This window comes from Ischnura elegans, chromosome 8 (genome assembly GCF_921293095.1).
Source record: "Ischnura elegans chromosome 8, ioIscEleg1.1, whole genome shotgun sequence".
NCBI classification, from domain to species: Eukaryota; Metazoa; Arthropoda; class Insecta; order Odonata; family Coenagrionidae; genus Ischnura; species Ischnura elegans.
Window position 1 is genome coordinate 32,702,318 of NC_060253.1, and position 20,264 is coordinate 32,722,581.

At 38.9% G+C, this 20,264-nt stretch overlaps 1 protein-coding gene across 1 annotated transcript in view; it reads left to right on the forward strand.

Annotated features, from left to right (window-relative positions):
• Positions 1-252: 252 nt before the first annotated feature.
• The window catches only part of LOC124164081 (L-asparaginase 1-like), a 34,320-nt gene continuing 14,308 nt past the window's right edge, over positions 253-20,264 (forward strand). Inside the window, exons 1-2 of the mRNA XM_046541254.1 lie at positions 253-480; positions 14,484-14,616. Coding sequence (XP_046397210.1) covers positions 375-480; positions 14,484-14,616 — 239 coding nt within the window. The 5' untranslated portion in view covers positions 253-374. The remainder of the gene's footprint in view (positions 481-14,483; positions 14,617-20,264) is intronic.

Here is a 20,264-nt window from a genome sequence, read left to right on the forward strand (position 1 = left end):
TCTCGTCATTGGATAGACGCATTGATGGGTCGCAGCACGGGAGAGTTCAAGGAAAACCATTGCATCCTGCGGCAGCGACGCAACGGACTTTCCTCGAAGGATTAGATCGGCTGATTGTATTTAATCGAGCCGCGGAGAAATTAATCATCGGACGCCCTCGACCAATGAGCGAAGACCAACCAGCCGCAGGACGAATGCCATTGGACGCCAGAGTACCTGCCTACCCTTTCCGGGGTAATGTCTCGCATGTATAAAAATGTCTCGCCAGTGAGGTTCCGTCACCCGCAACAGTCGAACTAAATAGCATCGACGCTTTAGCACGCCGCTCAGTGATCCTTAGCCATCCGACGAAGAAACCAAGTCAACAGCCAGACATGTCTAACTATATCGAACCCGCAAAGAGCGACCCAGAGGTGAAACCACGAGTGCTGGTGATCTACACCGGAGGTACTATTGGAATGATGCTCGACAAGGACAAGGGTGAGTCTGACAAGAATAAAATCCACCAATATTCGTAGAGTTGGAGGCTTCTTGACAAAGGGACTGCTTCTTGCAAACACACACAGATTTTGGACGGCCGGTGAAAAATTGGCCGATATTTTATAGGCGGAGTGCTGCTAGCTCATACGCCGGATTTTAACCGGTCAAACGATCACTTGCTTGTTTCGTGATCCACAGTGGCAATTTGCGACTGCCAACCGATTTTAGACGGCCGGGTAAAGTATCGGCCGCCCGCATTCTAGTAGTGACCAATTGGAGGGCATGGGAACTTGCACCGACCATGCACCGGTACCGATAAAAAAATCGGTTAACAGCCGACCATTGCTACGGTGGATCACCGGCGCGGACACAACAACCAAGGTACACTTTTACCGGCCGTCTAAGATAGGTTTATGCACAAGGCTCCGTGTACAAGCTCCCATACCTTCCAATTATTCAATATTAGGATGTTGACTGCCGATTTTTTACCGACCGTTCAAAATCGGTGTGTGCTCAGGGAGCTAAGGGGACGCTATGCTGCTATTTGCCGCTCGACCGGCCTTTTTGGTTAAGTATTACTGGCTTAAAAACTTATGGCTTCATCTCGATAATTTCAAGAGCAAAGAACCTGGTCTATATCTCACATATAACTTTAACTTAGTATTTTCCGAGAGGAAATTTCTTTACATTTGAGGAGCAGGTAAATGTTGACACAGGTCTACTCTATATTATGAAACCTGCTGGTTTCGGTGGCGAAGGGGCAACGTCTTCGATTGCCTACCTAGAAGTCGCGGGATCGAATCCCGCATTGGTGAATATGCCACCATTCAGAACATGGATGTATGTGATTGTCAAACAAGTAAACTGTCATAAAGGACTCTCTACTCCTAAATTCGATAGCGATAAAGACGACATTATTGTTGTTATTAATAATAAACTCTGAAAATTTGAAGATGGTATCATAGTTTTAAACGAGTAATCCGTCACAAAAAAGACTGTACAACCGATCGAAAGGGATTGACAATTCCTTCTTTAGAGGACGCTTCATTCTTAATCAGCGAGTATCTTTCAATAGCACTGGATACTTTATGACTTCAGTTACCGCAAAATTATTAGCTAATTATTAAAAAAAAGTATGGCAAGTTGTCGACGTTTTATTTTTATAGCGGTTTTCAAAGCATAAAAGGCATAATCACAGTTTTCATTAAATCTTCAAATTAATTCTAGCATTGACGGACAGTTTTACTAAATTTTGTGACGCATCGTCCCGCAATAGTTAGTGTAATACTGTGGATTTTCAAGGGTAACGTCCATAAAATATAACATGCAGAAAGTCTATTTCTTGCCGCCAGTCGATGAAGGAAAATATGAAGAGCGTGTTTCGAAATTTTCACGAAAATAAAAATTTGAACAATTTATTTTGGTTCTACGTTTAAACTATCTCGGGTGCTCGTCATGTTTGTTAAAAATAATTCTTTGACAGCCAATTTATTTCGGTATTTTCTCACATTAGAGATCTTTACATTTGAGATTCAGACGTATGTTGACAGAGGTGAATTTAAAAAAATACCGTGACAATTTCAGGATGATGGCTTAAGTTTTATACAACGTCGCGAAAACAGACGACCAGGTGATCGGGTGCCATTCGTCGTATTAACTATGCAGGTCCTATAAACGGAGTACAAGCCATTGCCATAAAAATCATTAAATATTTTAATTTATTTTTCTAGAAACGGAGCAAATTCCAATGTCATAAAAAATAATACACTCTTCAATTTTCCTTCATCGAGGGACCGATTAAAAATATTGGTTTCACACATTATATTTTCTTGAAATTGCATTTGAAAATCCACATTATTATGGAAGTCTTTGTCTGAATTCAGGATAAATGTTGATCTATGCCAGAATAAATGTGATCTCATGACAAAAAACTGATACGATGCTTGTTATATCAATTGACTCCCGAAAAATTCAGATAATAGGCGCCTCACCATGCCAGTTCTAGAATTATCAGGGTTATCTTTCATTGAATTCAAATAACGTTAGTTGCATGAAAATGAAAAAAGTTTTAAATATAAATATGGATTGAATAATTTACATATTGTGTACAGTAATTTTTCACTTTATCCTACATGGGTGTCATCTATGATAGCAAAATTAAAAAAAAATATACGAAAAAATTATTTGTTTTGAATACTATAATTTCGACATGCCTTATTAAAAAGTTTTTGGTTTTTCCAGAGCAAAATATGGGGAGATATTATTTACCCTCAAGTTGCAAGAAAATCAATAATAATCGGAGCATTTTCAACTACATTAGCATACGAATGCAAATTACGCTTTAAATTTTTGTAGATTTAAAATGTAACTACTGGGTCTCGTAATTTTTGCGTTATACAGACTAAACTTCCATCAGCAGGAAAATACTTCTACAATATATTCAAAAGCTCGAAATATACTGCAGACGCTTTTTTAAATTTTACTATATTGTAAAATATTTATTAGAATTCGTGAAACATTACTCTCTTGAGTACGTCTATATTAGGATGTTCAGATATTTACTGTTAGAGTATTGTTTGTAAGAGTATGTTTTGAGTTTGTATGAGTTTGTTTGTATACTGATAACATTTTGAGACGAGCAATTGTTGCTAAAAATATAGCAACATTTAAAATGTAACTAAGGGGTCTTGTTGCCTTCACGTTTTGTAGACAAGGCCTCCGTCAGCTGTAGAATAATTCCATACTTTACATATATAAAAAGCCTCAAGGCACGCTGGTTTTTTAATACCACCATATTTGAACTTTTTTATATTGATCTACTGTGTGCACACTCATTAGTATGCTATGAGATGATAACAGTTCTCACTAGAGCTAACAAGATTTTACTTTGAGATTTTTATCGTTTTTCTCCATATTGTTCTCAAATGTTTTCTTCACCTATTAGATTAACTTCTTTTTATAATTACATACTATTCACACAAATCCATGCATAAAAAAATAGGCAAACGCTGATTCGTCTTGTAGTGCATCGGTAATCAGATCGCGGCTCGCCAAACATACGAAAGCCGCTAGCTTCTTGCGAGTAGTTATTTGTGTCTTTCTTGAGCAAGTGAGCAAGGTCAGTTTCAGACGATAGATGGGCCCCATTCGATAAACGATTGATAAGATACACTTGATTGATAATATCAATCCGGTTAACTATAATTTTACTATGATTTCTCTGTTTTTGTCATTTTGGCTGCCAGTTAATACATTCAAATGGCAGTGTTTTGTATCTTCTGGAAGAGGATGACATTTATTCCATTAATCTATAATTGTTGACTCGATTCCATTGATAACATTAATTCACTTTAAAGAATTTATGTACCCAGTAATTTAACGGTAATATGGGATAAAATTTAGATGGATAGAAAAATATGTATTGTTTAGGAACAAATCCATAAGAACAAAAATAATAATAAATTACATAAGTGACAGCTTGCTAGCACATTAAATACAAGATATATTATTACAATAATGTTAAACTGAAATTTTGAATTCCTGTGCATAATATTATTCTATTTCATCACATAACCAAGCATAACAAATGTATGAAATCTAAATAAAAAATGGCAAATGGAGGTATTTTCCAGCCGGACTTGATGCAAACGCAAAAAAGTCGCGTATTCTTGTCTAAACATGCAAAAATATTACAGCAAAAATAATGAAACATAATAACCAGAATACAAATTTGAAAAAAATAAGAGAAACTTATGCTATTACATAGACATAAAATAATAATAATATTTTTGTTTCAAAGAGTTAACAGATATGCAATTTTTAATATCAGTTGGCATCTTATTCCAAATACGACAAGCAGTAACAAGAAAATATTTACCAGAAACAGTAGTATGCGATGGCCAGGGAAATATAACATATTAGGATCAGACGTAGTGTACATTGTGGAGACAGAGGGACAACTGAGGAACAAATCATACAGATACCTGGGTGATTTGTTTTTTAATAGAACAAACAAAAAGGATCCCAAAAGGTATTCCCTGCGGTATTTGACGTCGAGCCTTCTTAGTTGCTTATAATATGGTGTGATGTGGACGTCCCTGTGAAGGTCAAAAATTCGTCACAGTTACTAAATTGAAATAACTCCGAATACCTCAAAGTTTAAACAAAATTCCCCATTCATATCTAGCTTCCGGGATAGTGACATACTATTCATATAAAATTCCTTTTTTTCGGTTCGTAAGGCCGAGATGAAATGATTAAGAGTGGGCAAAAATATTTTCACGAAATTGTTTTGTTTGGCCACATAAGGGACACATAATGAGCGCTATACATACGATTTTATCTCTCTTTTGCTCGTGCACTGCAGTTTGGTACAGTCACAACGATATCTTTTAGAATAAAATCTACTAAAATAAATATTAAAAATGATCAGAACTCAAATACAGAGTTGAGAATCAATGTACTTTGGCACGATAAGACGATTTTGGGAATAAATATTTGTTAAAATACAGGAGAACGTTTGACATAAAATAAAAGGGTAATACACAATAAAGAGCATAGCGTAATAGTTATATTAGCAGGAGACTCTTTAGTCCAAACTAAGCAGTACTGGTTTCCATGAAAGAAATAATATTTATGCATTGGTATACATAAATTTCTAAATCCGTTAACTTATCATGGGTAAGCCATACTTGGACCGAGTATAAGTCGATACGTCAATCATTTGCTAATTTCCTTTTACATATAACCCTTACAATATGAGTAGAGCTTTAAAAGTATTAGAAACGAAAGTTAGGTAAATAGAGTAGGGTAAGAGTAATAGCGGGCTTTTATCATTAATGTGCTTGAGATTAGTCACGAAATAGTGCAGAGTGCAAGGAATCCAGGCGTGTTCACAGGGGCAGGGATACTGTAATGGTTACAACAACACTCGCTGACGGATCATTTCGAAAATTACTGAACCACATCACGTAAGGAGATTTTTATCGTTAGAACAGTTTTTGAATATTGAGAAGGTGCGCTTCCAGCCAATGGTTGAACATGCACGTAGCCACAATGTTTTCGTGCGAGTGGGGTTCGTCACAGTCTTCGAAGCCTTCCTACGGTATAATTTATCCACTTAGATTTCTCGGCAGTGGATGCATTGAAAGCTCATAGAGACACGCCTTCGGGAACAGCTGACTCAAGGACAAGACACCAATAAAGTACTAGCTGTTTGCCAACATTATCACTTCCCGGAGTGGGTTGTGCTCTTTACTACTTAGAAAACCTTATGTCATCCCACTTATTTGAGTTCTCAACTTCTGGGGGATTTTACTTCTCTTCGACTCTTTAAAAAAAAGTATTTCACTTAGGGATTAAACATTTTTCTAGATGAAAATTTTGCGATATCATTTAGCGTATTAAAAATAAGCTCAAATAACGCGGAATATTGACCGAAAAGTGACAAAAAGAAAAGTAAATTTTGCGGTATCAGGCCAGTTAAAAATTATCAGGCCAGAAAACTCGAGAAATCATTTCGAAAGATTCAAACACGAGGTTCGAAGATACACCGGAAAATGAACTTAGGTAATTTCGGAGGTAATATCGTTCAATCAATGACTTTTCGATCCCCGCCCCGCAGTTATTTTCCAAACTAGAGTTAAAATTTGTAAACAAATATATTCACTCTCTATCTTCAACAGTTACATATTTAAATTAAATTTCACAAAGCAGGCATAGAGCGTTAATGAAAACAAAGCTTCAGTGTTGAAAATACGAACATGTGATTCGTGTATTTTTTTTACAAATGTATCAACTTCGTCAATGAAAAAAAACCGTAAAAATGCATTCGATCAACCAGTAGTGAAGCTTTTCATTAATAAGTGCAGAATATCATACTGTTTTAATAAAAAATTGCAAGAGCAAACACAGCTACATCTTTGATTGATGAATATAAAGGGTGCTGTGATGCACGATGTTATCCCGTTGCTATATCTTTCCTAGATTTGCGCTTTAATCTGAGAAAGTGAGCCCACAGGGATATAAACTTCGGATGTTATTTAATGATTAGACGATAGATATTAATTTAAGCTCTATTTTAAGTAATCTTGAAATAACTCTGCAAAACCCGATATTATGACTAGCATGACAGGGATCAGTCGAGCAGATGATTACCAAGAATTCAAAAACACATTAAAGATAAAATCCCGCTATTACTCTTACTCTACCCTATTTATCTTCAATGATTCACCTCTTCGGTAACGTTTCTTTCAACGATAAAAAACTATTTTCTGGAAGTGATTACACTGCGTTATCGTATGATTAGGTTTCTTTATCAATTATTTATGAATCATGAAGACATGTTTGACTTCATAAGATTAGCCTTTTGATGCATTAACGGTACCTCGTGGTGGGAGAAATTTATAACGGCAAAAGACCAAAGGGCACGACCTAGTTGTGATTATCAATTTCGCAGAATTAGAGATATTTTTCAATCCTACACTAAAGTTTTAACATGGAATAACGCTGTTTTCAATGCTAAGCAGGCCGAATACGATGATTATATTACGAACACGATACGAACTAAAGACCACGTGGCATAGAATAAAACAGGCGTTCAAATTCCTCTTAACAATATCTTTCATAGATAATCGTTTTGTAATTAATTTTTTCGATGATTTATTCTTTCATTTCTATGCAATATTTTATGGCGTAAATATATCTGAAAAAGCATGGTCAGCGCCAGAACTTGGGAGTTTTTCCAGGGACGAAAAGATCAGTTCCCCATTAAAATGTAATACATCCGTAAGCTATTTTTTTGAGATGCGGTAGTTGAATTTACACACCCTATATCTGCTGTTAAGAAGTTTTATTAACATTAATGTTATTTAATTTATAATTTAATAATCATTGTTAAATAATTTAATTTTAAAATATTAAAGTACTTTTAAAAGGAAACTTTTCAAAATTTCCCGCCCCCTGCAATATGCCGCCCGCGGCACGTGACCCCCTAGCCCCGCCGCGGCGCGCCGTAGTTTCAGGCCTGGGCATGGCAAGACCACGGCCAGTAGGGGGTGTGGGGTTACGGTATTCAAACTCCAGCCCCAGAAAATTTGAATGGTACCTGGAAAAGTGTAGACACTTCTTAAACTGAACTCTCTTACAATTAGAGAACTGATGAACCTCCTCAAATTGTCTCCTCCCCAACTCTTCCAAATGGACCTCCAAAGGGGGCGTAGCCAGGGAGTGCAGGGGGGGCACTTGCCCCCAAACCAATTAATTTTAGCAGGAAAGTTCTAACCTATAAAACAAATTTATTCTACCCCACCAATATGTTTTAGCAAAATAGCTTCCCGACCCATAAATTGTGTGATTTTAAGAATCAAAATAGCATAAAAGGTGATTTTTACGGATAAAAATGTTCTAATTTTCATCAGAGGAGGGTTCCATCCCTCTGATTCCCCCAACGCATCGTCTTGGCTACGCCCCTGAAAGTAAACCCCATTTTATCTACTTAAAGCTAAGGCTAATTGGGCCGCAAATACATGTGTTTTTCTAGATATATTCATTGATAAATAATGTAACAATTAACTTCATTCAAGTAATGCACTCTAACGCCACTAACCCTACGACCTTGGGACAAAGCAACAAGAACAGGCTTCTCTCACTGAGCTAGAAAAGACTATGGTGCCTTACAACCGCAAGTTAACAATTAAGCTTTTAGTAAATTGTCAGATTTCAATTACAAAGTACTCATTTTATTGTACACTTTATTTACGTCTATAACCTACCATTTCGTGAGACGAACCTGCCGGAAGTACCGAAGCTTTGTGAATCGACGTGATACCGTATCTGGGACAATATCCGATATCGCTCGTGAAACAATACCATAGATTCCATTACACCATACTTTATTTTCAATGAAGTTTAAAGTACATAACAAGGCATTAACTTTTTACAGCGGTATAAAAGGCAGTTACTTCCATAATGGCCTAATGAAATGACACCCAAATTTCGTTTCAAATAACTTCGAACGTCATGTCCTTATCTTCCATAAGTCCTTTTCTTTATTCTTATGCAGATACCTAGTTTCATTGAGACATTTTTTAAGTTAAAAATATATTTTAATACGAAAAAATACGCCAAAAAATCATCGGAAGTAAGCTACGGGAAATCTATTACTTAATTAAAATAATTTTATTGTACACTGTCGGCGAAGTATTAATTCGTTCAAGAAATATGTACACTATACATATTTCTTTAAACTAGGCTACCTGGTAGGCTACGAGAACTATACCATCACGCATTTCACACACGAATTGAACGAAGCCTATCAATCAGGAAGCTAACCGTGAATAAGTACCACATCCGATCAGAAAAGGATGAAATTCAGATAATGTGAAGAATCACCCGCACGGAAACGAAACGAGACACGGTAGTTTGTTCGCCAAAACTGACACTGAGTTTGAGCTCATGCAGTAGAAAAAAACGTACATGTCGTGTAATCAGGGCGGGTTACAACCCCCCCTTGAACTATTAAAAGAGGCGACAAAAACGAGTAAGATGGCCTCAATAAATAACTTTTAATCAACACACGTACAAAATTACTATTTTTTGTCATAAAAATCACTTTTTCAGCATAAAAAATCCCAAAATTTTCCGGGGGAGGACCCCCCTTGCCCTAGGATATTTTCCATACATCCCATAAGGGCACCGAAATCTTTAGTAAACATCGTGGCTACGTTCCTGCATGCATGGTGTACTCCCAGGCGCTAAAAAACCTTATCACTTCTCTTTTGAGCAACAGTTCAAAAGACCAAGTGTTGTAATAAACCTCGGCAACTATAGAACGTCTCAGATGATTGAATACTCGAGAAAAGATGTAGTAGATGCTGTTAGGTTCTCCACCGGTTTAAAAACTTCATCGCTGACGAAATTGTCGATACCCGAGTCGCTATTCACTCGGGCGGTTGACATCGTCCTTTGAGAGGGAGGGGGGATAGAATTCGTTCGGAATGAATATCGTCTGAATAATCCGATCGGTATTCATTCTGAACGCTACATTCCGAGTAATAGGGTAGTTTCCTTCATCAATGAAAACGAAAGGCATTGATTGCGATTCGTTACCCACCATCAGTGTATTCATAATATACAAATTATTTGGTTTTATAAATCCCAGTTTAGACGAATATTAATGGTCAATTTTAACCTCATTTGAAAGGGTCATATTGGCGCCCATGCGATTCCACTCCACGTAACGTCACAGGGGCGTAGATGCTATACGAGTAGTCAGGAGTTTCAGTGGCGCAGCGAGGGGTTGGTTTTGGGGGATAAAACCCCCCCAGAGCTCAGAAATTGTTTTAAGTTAAATCCATTTTACTTATTGCAGTAATATTACTCATAGAATAGCGTAAGGATTCATAAAATATCCCTCAGAAAGCTGTAAAACTCACTATTTATCCTAAAATTTTTCTGCGGAGGGCCCCTGCATCTCCCGCTTACCCTGGCAGGTATGCCATACCCCCAGACACCCCGGTATTAGCTGCGCCTAAAACCCCTCCCAGCCTTAATTCCTAGGTGCGCCCATGAGGAGTTTTACAGCGTCTGAGATTACCAATGCATGCATGAGGCACAGAGCTCAGGGAAACATGTCTTAATAATCACCTATTAAAACTGCCTATTGTCGGTAAGTTTCCTTCGTTTGATAAGGTATTAATAATCCTTATTTAAGCCCAGCACTACCCGCTATCAGGGTAATACCTGCTAGCAGTCTGCATCGTATCAGCGCTCAAAGTCTCGCCCCAAGGTCACCTCACACGGCGACAGCGGGAACCAGAATGAAGTCACGCGGGTTTTTCCCAGCATTAATACTTAGCCGTCGCAGGAAAACATTTCTTAATAATCACATATTAAAATTGTCAATGGAAGGAAAGTTAACTTCGTTTGATAGGGTATTAATAATCCGTATTTAAGCCAAGCGCTACATGCTAGCAGCCTGCATCGTAGCGGCGCTCATAGCCTCGAACTAAGGTTACCTCACACAACGGCAGCCGGAACCAGAATGATGTCACACGGGCTTTTCCCAGCATGCATACTTAGCTGTCGCGTTTTCGAGCGCTTGAAAATTTTCACTTTACATTTAATCGCGAAAAATAGATATCGTCATTTAAAAATCTAAAAGCGTGAAATACGTACTCCAGGAGTAATAATCTTTCGATTTAGGCAATTAAGAAAATAGAAAACCAACCTATTGGCAACGCCGTTGGAATTTGTTGCACTAGAAAATTTTCACTCCGACGACGATGAGAGCCCTCTTGGTGAGACGTTGGAGTGAAAATTTTCACGCACAAAAAAAAATCAGATCTCGTCGCAACGACTGGGAATATACTGTTCGGAATGAATACTCCGATCAGTCAAAAGCACATCTTCCTTGAAGACGAAAAGTGGCTCATTTGCAGACCAAACGTTTTTTACAATCAGTGCCATCGAAAATAAAATGTGCTCAGAGGTGGGACGTCCTCAATAGGACGATTCCTGAGGTATAATTTGTTTTAAACTTAAACCATCATCTTCAAATTTTCAGAGTATGTCCTTATTAACCAGAGTAGGTCCTTATTAACCTGTAACTCAACTTTGAAATTCTACCATAATATTGTTTCTGAGGTATTTTTTTACAATGGGTTAGGTCACCAACTTTCCGGCTGTCAAACGTTATAGAGACAGAAAAATACAAGAGACCCGTCTTATTCTGTTTCATCGAGCAATTTCTGTAACTCAAATATTCCACATTTTTACTCCAATATTCGGCAGTTGCCAGGTGGTCTCCAGGTTGGACAAACTTACAAGAAGTAATTTTAACTGCAGTTTTACTTATTACCTACTTTTTATAATTAGTAATTTGTACTCGCAATCGATGACTTTTTGTACGAAGTAAATGTAATAGACCCCAATTAATTTTTCTCAGTACTTATACCAACACTGGCGAAGAGTATGATCTCTTGAGAATATCCTATTTTATTACCGCGTCGCCGTACCAGAAGTAATCTTCCGCTTTCCAGTAGACGACGTCGTGACTGACGGAATACAAGCGCAAGGGCACGTTACTAGCGCACCGCACGCGACAATTTGCACTGAGCGTGCTCCGCCGATTACACTCAGACGTGAATTTCTCTCACCGCTTATAATAGCGCGACGCCAAGCTAATGGGCCCACGGCGCCAAAGAGGTTTCCGGGCGATTTACAAAGTAAACGTGTAAGAGCGCATACCAATATCGTACATATATATCCCATGGAGTACGACGCGAGGTGACAATATAAATAAAATACTCTTTTCAACACCAGAGAGAAAATGTGCTCTTACATGAGGGGGTGAGAAGCCAAGGGGTACAAGTGATTTCATTTTCTAAACAGAGTTAGGTACAGAAATTAGATACAGAAAACAAACGAGATCAACTTGATATTTAGTAATTAGGGAGTATTCATGCTCCAATATATTCTCATTTTTCCAATCCCATTATGAATTTTCTATTCTAAATGCATACCTTGATGTGAAACGAAAATGTAATGAGTAACGTTGATGGTAATTGTATCAGAAATAGGGGATGAATGAAAATTAATGTGTCTTAAACAGTTGAATAGGCACAATTGAAATGAATTTACCTGTAGTAATATGTCGACCATTTAAATAATAAACTTGTCCAGACTGCTAGGAAGAGCCCTGAGTAAATACATTTGCACAGCTATAAAAAAATTACATACTACGTAAATGGATCATGTAATATTTGATCCTTTCAAATTCTATTGCCGAAAAACCAATTGTTCTACATGCTTAGGCAGTAGGTTTTGACGTCTCCATGTTAAAGTATTACCGCCTGCAGAAAACTGCCTTTGGCTACACACTTCTGTGGCTGTACAAGTACATGCTTTCTTGTCAAATTTGCAAGATTTGGGATCCTGTGGAATTCTTATTAATAATCATATCAACGATTTATATGGACATTGAACCTTCATGGAATTTAAGTGGACGAAACAAACGAACTATAGAACTTAGATTTAGCTCTTTATAGCAAAAAAATTCTATATTTCTCATGTTGTTTGATCAACCTTAGAAACTCTTGTTTTTTTTTAGTTCAAGAGAGAAACTAAACGCAACAAAGGAATAAACGAAAATTTTCATCGGAAGTACTGAGCAATCGAAAAGGCTAAAAGATAGTGACTATATTTTGTTATAAGAAAGTATAAGCGATGCAGCGGTCTACTCGGATTACTCTGAATACGCCGCCGCGTCGGAAGACGATCGGCCGCCGCAGCTGTCAAAAATGTATTCGGCGCCCGCGTCGACAAATATTGTGTACTCAGCAAGCTGAAACTCCCAGGGCCAGGTATTAGAATAGCTTATCGACTTTAAAACGATATTATATACAGGGACGCCAACTTACAAAAAATATTGGGGGGCCCAAACCGGGGATCTTGCCCCGGGAAATGTTATAAGTAGTGAGTTTTAAGTTTTTTAAGCATTTTAGAAGAGTCATATGATCAACATTAGAACCCTGATAACTCGAATCTCGATATCTGGACACTCAAGGGAAAATCGACAAGCCTGACACATTTTTTCCTCACACCCATAACGAATTTTTGAGGGGGCTCGGGCCCCCTCAGGCCCCATGGAGTCAGCGCCACTGATTATATATTACATGAGTTTCATGATAGCGCTTCCTGTCGGCAGATTGCTGGACCCACTGGTCTCGACAATTCTGTAACTTAAACTACTCGACTCGACACTTGTAATGCTACTCGAAACACTCGAGTCGCGTATCAACTACTCGACTCGTATTTTCGAGTACTCGCACATCCCTATTAGTAATGAATTTGTTTTTCCACTCGATGTCGACACAGAGATTCACTCGTTTACCTTGGCCACCAAGTTTTTGTATTTTTCTTCTATCAATTTCTATTACTAGCTCAGTTTATAAATAAAACCACTCGATCACTTGTACCCGTTGGCTTCTCACAACCTCGCAATACATTAGCACGCTATTTGAATGATTATTTCCTGCTGAGACATGGTCTTGCAATCCCAATATAGTGGTCTCTAGGTCAGTGGCGCAGCGAGGGGGGGGTTTTGGGGGTTAAACCCCCCCCCCCCCCCAGAGCTCAGAGAAATATTTAAGTTTAATCCATTTTACGTAATTGGATTGATATAACTAATAGAATTGTGTAAGGATAAATAAAATGTCCCTCAAAAAGCCGTAAAACTCACAATTTTGAACCGTTTATCTTAAAATTCCGCAATTTATTAATCTCGCACCTACCGCTTATCCTGGTGGGTATTCCATACCCCCAAACACCCCATTATTGGTTGCACCTAAACCCCCCTCAGCCTTAATTCCCGGCTGTGCCCCTGCTCTAGGTAATTCGGCAGATATCGGATCAGAACACTGCCGGATTACCGAAAACGCCGGATTACTGGAAATCACTGATAATGACGCAATTAAACGGCAGAAGTTGTATTTTATTGCATACATACACTTTAATAATATAATGTATTATACAATGCATTAGAATATACACGCAATGGAAGTGTTATCGTAAAGTAAAACTGTAATAAAGAAAAACTGAACTTACATTACAATACTGTTTAGTATTGGTATTCCACATTGTGGAATACTGATACTAAACAATAATGTAAATAATAATAATGATAATAAACACATAAGTGGAAGACTCCCCTCTCGGTAAGCACCACTTTCCCTATTTTCTGGGTTGAATAGGCTCGCCTACGAAGTAGACTACTAGAAAAAAACCAAGCGACCCGCTTGGTGGCTACCTGAATAAAAGCACCGGATTACTGGCAGCGCAGGAGAAGTGAAGTGCCGGATTATAGTCGGAGTACTGTATATATTTTGATAATTGATGTAAAGATTGTTGAACTATCCTATTAACAATACAGCTCATGATTCCGAGAATTTCAAATTTGAAATGCATTTTTAATGAAAACTATTTTTTTTTTCTGTCATTCACAGGTTGGGTGCCGGCACCGAATGCTTTGGGCCGTTATATCTTTTGCTGTCCAACCTTGCACGATAAGGATTACGCTGTGGCCGAATGGGGGAAGAAAGCTAAAGACTATGGATCAGGAACTCCATTTGTCCTTCCGTAAGTCCGTTTGTAAAGTACATATGACTGCTTCATGTACTTTAATATTTGTGAATTAAAAGTTAAATAACTATAGTAATACAGGCATGTAGTCAAGGGTATTATGGCAAAATTAACAGTGCCGGAAAGCACTTCCTTAACTTTTTTTACAAATAACATATTACTCTGAGTTTTTATTACAATCTATTATTTAAATTTTCTAACAAAACTTCTTGTCGAATGTACTTATTAGAAATTTTGAGCCACCAAAATTGATAAAAGTGTTATTTTACTGCAATATCTTTTCATAACCAGTGCCGGAACGGCGGTCCAGCACCATGACCAAGGTCAGTAAAAGACTGTCTTTTACTGACCTTGACCATGACATCACTAATGTAGCACACGTTCACTTCGTGGCGGGTTAGAGAAATAAAGATTGGAATTCACTTTGCTGATTGAATACGTACGTACATACTGTTGTATCCAGGGTGGTAGCCCTGTCCCAAGGATAAGACATGTGAGGACGGGGCACGCCCGGCAGTTGTTGGCGGGACTACGCCATGCGTTGTATCGTGCATAGCCCAGAATTAAAAGTTTATTTCCTAATGGACTCTTGTGTTTTCCTGCAACAGAACAATTTGGCGACGAGGACGGGATATTTGGAGTCCGATACTGTCGTGGGTTATGTGTCGTGTGGTTGAGGCTTTACGTGAGTTTCGGGAAAAAAAAAACTGATCGGTCGACCGCGCCTGTGGTACGTGCCATTCTGTATCTTCACGGACCTATTGCCTAAATATGAGTATAGGAGTTTTTGATCAAAGTGTTGAGAGCATCTCGACCTACCTTCTGCGCCTAAACAGCTATATGAGGACATTACGTCCTCCTGTTGAGGATCTCGGCAAGAAGGATTTCTTAATTGGTCACATAGGAGGGGCAGCATTGGAGAAGCTAGCTGTGAATCTTCACCCTCTCACACCGGACCAGCTGACTTACGAACAATTAGTGGAGGAGCTTAAGACCATATTTACACCGGTGCGCTTCTTTCGTGCTGAGAGGCTGATCTTTCAACGTCGTGTTCGTGAACCCAATGAAAGTTTTTCGGAGTATGCCCTGGCGTTAAAGAAGTTGGCTGCCACCTGTGATTTTGGGAACAGTATGGAAGATAGATTAATTGACCAATTTCTGTATGGTCTTAATAGTGAAGAAATAACCACTAAATTGGCTGGCGAAAATGTTCCTTTTAAGAGATTCGTGGCCAAAGCGTGCTATATGGAAGGATCTGCGGAATACGCCAAAAGCACTGGGGATAGTCCTGCCTCAGTTTCGGTAATTAATAAGAGATCTCAACCTCACTGTAAGCCATTGTCACCAAAGAACATTGTGAAATGTTTTAATTGTGGAGGGCCTCACTATGCTAACTCATGTGACAAGCCTTTGAAGTGTACCCATTGTGGCAAGGACGGGCATTCAGTGAAATTCTGCCGTCAAAAGAGTAAAGATAAGTTCAAAATGAAAAAGATGGTAAAATCCGTGCTAGAACAGACACCAGAGGAATCTAGTGACGAAGACTGCCACAGGCATGTGGGGTTGTTGCAGTTGCATCAAGTGCAGGGAACCCAACGAAATCGGCGCACGTTGACTGTTCAGATTAATGGTGCACCTGTAACTATGCAAATAGATTCGGCCGCAGATGCATCCTGTGTAGGAGAAGATATTTATAAGAAACATTTAAGCCACTTGAAGTTGACGCCCACCTCTATGTTATACAATTGTTCCAGTGCCCCCTTATCATTACTCGGCGAATGTCAGGTTAATGTTATGTTTGAAGGAATTGAATATGTGTTACCTCTGGTTGTGCACAAAGGGAAGTTTCATTGCTTGATGGGTCTTCCGTGGCTAGAAGTGCTTCCTATAAATTGGTACAGTCTTTTCCCAAAGAAAGCTGTAAATGTGGTTGCCAATGGTAAAACTGTGTTAGAGGATCTTAAGAAAGAGTTCCCTTCTGTATTCTCTGGAAAGCCTGGGCTAATCAAGGGTTATGTCGCCCAGATTGTATTGAAACCAGATTCTGTACCAGTTTTTGTATCTCATAGACAAGTGCCTATTCCATTGCGAGACAAGGTAAGAAAAGAGTTGGAAAAAATGGTTGAACAAGGGATTTTGGAGCCCACGACCAACACACAGTGGGGTACTCCAATTGTAGTGGTCCCGAAATCCAATGGCGAGGTGAGAATCTGTGGGGATTACAGTTGTTCAGTAAACCGTTGTCTGAGTATGGATCATTACCCACTACCACTGATAGACGATTTGTCTTTACTAAAAGGTGAGTGTTTCTGTAAAATTGATCTTTCTCAGGCATATCTACAGTTAGCCGTTGGTAAAGAATCACAATCTATATTAACTTTGAGCACCCATGTAGGTTGTTTTAAAGTAAAGAGAATGCTGTATGGGATAGCTTCTGCGCCCGCTATTTTCCAGCAAACCGTTGAAAAAATCTTACAGGGTATTCCTAACTTATTTGTGTATCTTGATGATATTCTTATTTATGCTGAAAATTGGTGTGACTGTTCCTCTGTTTTAAAACAGGTATTAGGGCGATTGGCCCAACATAACATTGTCATTAACGTACCTAAGTGTGAATTTTTTGTTAACAGAGTCATATTTTTAGGTCATGTGCTAGATTCTCATGGGTTACATGTTGAAGAATCTAAGGTTAAGGCTATTGTGAATATGGGTGCGCCTTCAAATGTGTCTGAGTTGAGTAGTTTCCTAGGAGCTGTCAAATTCTATTATAAATTCCTCCCAGATGCATCTACTTTTATGGAACCCTTAAATAAACTATTGAAGAAAGATTTCCCTTGGTCTTGGGGTAAAGAACAAAAGGAAGCCTTTGCAAAATGTAAGACAGCCCTTAGTAGTAGCCAGGTACTTATTCCTTATTCCCTTAAGTTACCTATTAGACTAACTTGTGATGCCTCTCAAGTTGGGGCTGGGGCAGTTCTATCTCACATTCTCCCTTCAGGGGAAGAGCGCCCAGTGGGCTTTGCCTCAAAAACTTTTACCTCCACCGAACGCAATTATGCTCAAGTGGAGAGAGAGGCTGCAGCAGTAATTTTTGGTGTCACCCATTTTAACAAATTTCTTTGGGGGAGAGAATTTGAACTGGTTACTGACCACAGTTCTCTCACAATAATTTTTGGGTCAAAGACTGGTGTCAAGCCCCTCGCTGCTGCACGTCTTCAGCGTTGGGCAGTATTACTGCATGGCTACAGATTTAAGATTGTGTATAAAAAAGGGATAAATATCCCTCATGCTGATGTTTTAAGCAGACTTCCATTGGCAGATGATACACCAGTGGAGTCTCCTGAAAATGTAATATGTTTAGTTAAGACATTAGGTGTACCTTTGAATGCCCAGTCGATTGTGCTAGCCACAGAAAAAGATCCTGATTTATTAAAAGTACGGATGTACATCCAGCATGGCTGGCCCTCTAAATGTGATGATCTGCGGTTACAACCTTACTTTAAGAGACAGTTAGAACTCTCTATTAATAACCAGTGTGTCACCTATGGTTCGAAAGTTTGTATCCCAAAAGCTCTACAACGTGATGTCTTAAATTTGTTGCATGATCAACACCCAGGAATGAGTAAAATGAAAGCACTTGCTCGTGGTTATGTCTATTGGCCCACTCTTGACCAGGACATTGAAATTATGGTAGCTTCTTGTGAGCCATGTCAACAGGTCCAAAACTCACTTCCTCAAATACCATTTTCTCCTTGGGCATGGCCAAAATCTAAGTGGGAGAGAGTTCATGCCGACTTTTGTTATGTAGAAAATAAGACATTGCTTATTGTGGTAGATGCTTATTCTAAGTGGCCGATTGTTGCAATTATGAAGGAAACAAGTTCTTCTGCAGTAATTGAAAAACTTGAGTCCATGACAGCTGCATATGGGTTGTTTAAAGTGTTTGTCTCCGATAATGGCCCACCTTTTCAGTCCCAAGAAATTAGTGAGTTTCTTACTAGTATGGGTGCCAAACATCTGTTTTCTCCCCCATACTTACCAAGAGCAAATGGTCAGGCAGAGAAAACTGTGCAGCATGTAAAACAGGCTCTAAAGAAATCGGTGCTTGATAAATCATGTGAAGTATTGTCCTTGCAGCGTAGGATTAACAAATTCCTAATGGCTTATCGTACGACGCCACACACTGTAACTAAGATAGAACCTGCAGAGTTATTCCTGGGGAGGAAGCTTAGAACAAAGTTGTCCCTATTAAATCCAATGAGCATTGTGGAAGACCGGGTGACTTCCTGTAATGAGAAGGTGGCCTCCAAACATAGCACTAAATTACCGGAATTGAAAGAGGGTGATACGGTGTGGACACAGGGTGTTAAACACAATGTAAAACAATGGAAACCTGCGACAATAGTAAAGCAAGTGAGTGCCAAGTCCTTTGATGTCTTGTGTGATGGGAAACTAAAAAAAAATGTCTCCCTTCAATTCCTTCGTCCAAGAATTGTGTCCTGTGAAGATAAGAGAAATGAGTTTACCCCACCTGCTAATGTCAATACCGAGGAGGTTGCTAAAATCCCACTTCCCCAAAATGATATTTCCGAGTCAGACAGTCCAGGATCTGCTACCCATGAGAATACTCATGAACCCTTGCCTAGAAGCCCTGTATTGGCTAAGCCTTGTTCTACTCCCTTGAGTCGCCCATCACGAAAAAGGCAGCCACCAAAATATTTGAATGATTTTCTTATGTAATGTATCTTATGTTTTCATGTATTTAATTTTCATGTTTGTAAAGGGTTATTTTAGTGGAGGGGAGTTGTTGTATCCAGGGTGGTAGCCCTGTCCCAAGGATAAGACATGTGAGGACGGGGCACGCCCGGCAGTTGTTGGCGGGACTACGCCATGCGTTGTATCGTGCATAGCCCAGAATTAAAAGTTTATTTCCTAATGGACTCTTGTGTTTTCCTGCAACAGAACAATTTATCATAGAAAAATATTGTGTCACGAAATTACGTATAACCCTGGGTTGCTGATGCCAGTAGAAACCAAAATTACTAATGATGTTTGAGTCGAAAACGCACCGTTTTTAAACTACAGAAACTTTAGGGCAAAGCGTTCCGATTAGAGGCGAGTTTGACCTGTTGCCGGATGCCTAGGATAGATTGCGATCTCCGGCAGGCAAAGCATTCGAAATCATGAGTTGTGAAAAACATCCGGCAGCAGTGCACACTCACGGCAAGGCGGAGTGCTCGGCTCAAACTTACTGTTGTCTAAAAATGGTGAATTTTCTACCCAAAGATTATAAGTAACTTTGGTTCCTACTGGCATCAGCTACCCAGGGTTGAAATTTCGTGACATAATTTTTCTCCACCCCGTATAGGGTGAAAATGATCGATGACTGATCGAAACCTGAAAATGGAAATGATATAAGTCGGCGACTACTTAAAGAGGATGCATTATTCCCGCTCCGCCCATCGTCGTATCTTTCCTATATTTACATAATTATTCTGAAATAAAAACTGACTCCATCATTTTCAGGGTATACAATACTAAACCTTTTCAACAAACTGTACGTCAAATTTCAAAATTTTATCTACTATAAAGTATGTGCTGAGGCAGTGGCTTAGCGAGGGGGGGATTTTGGGGGATAAACCCCC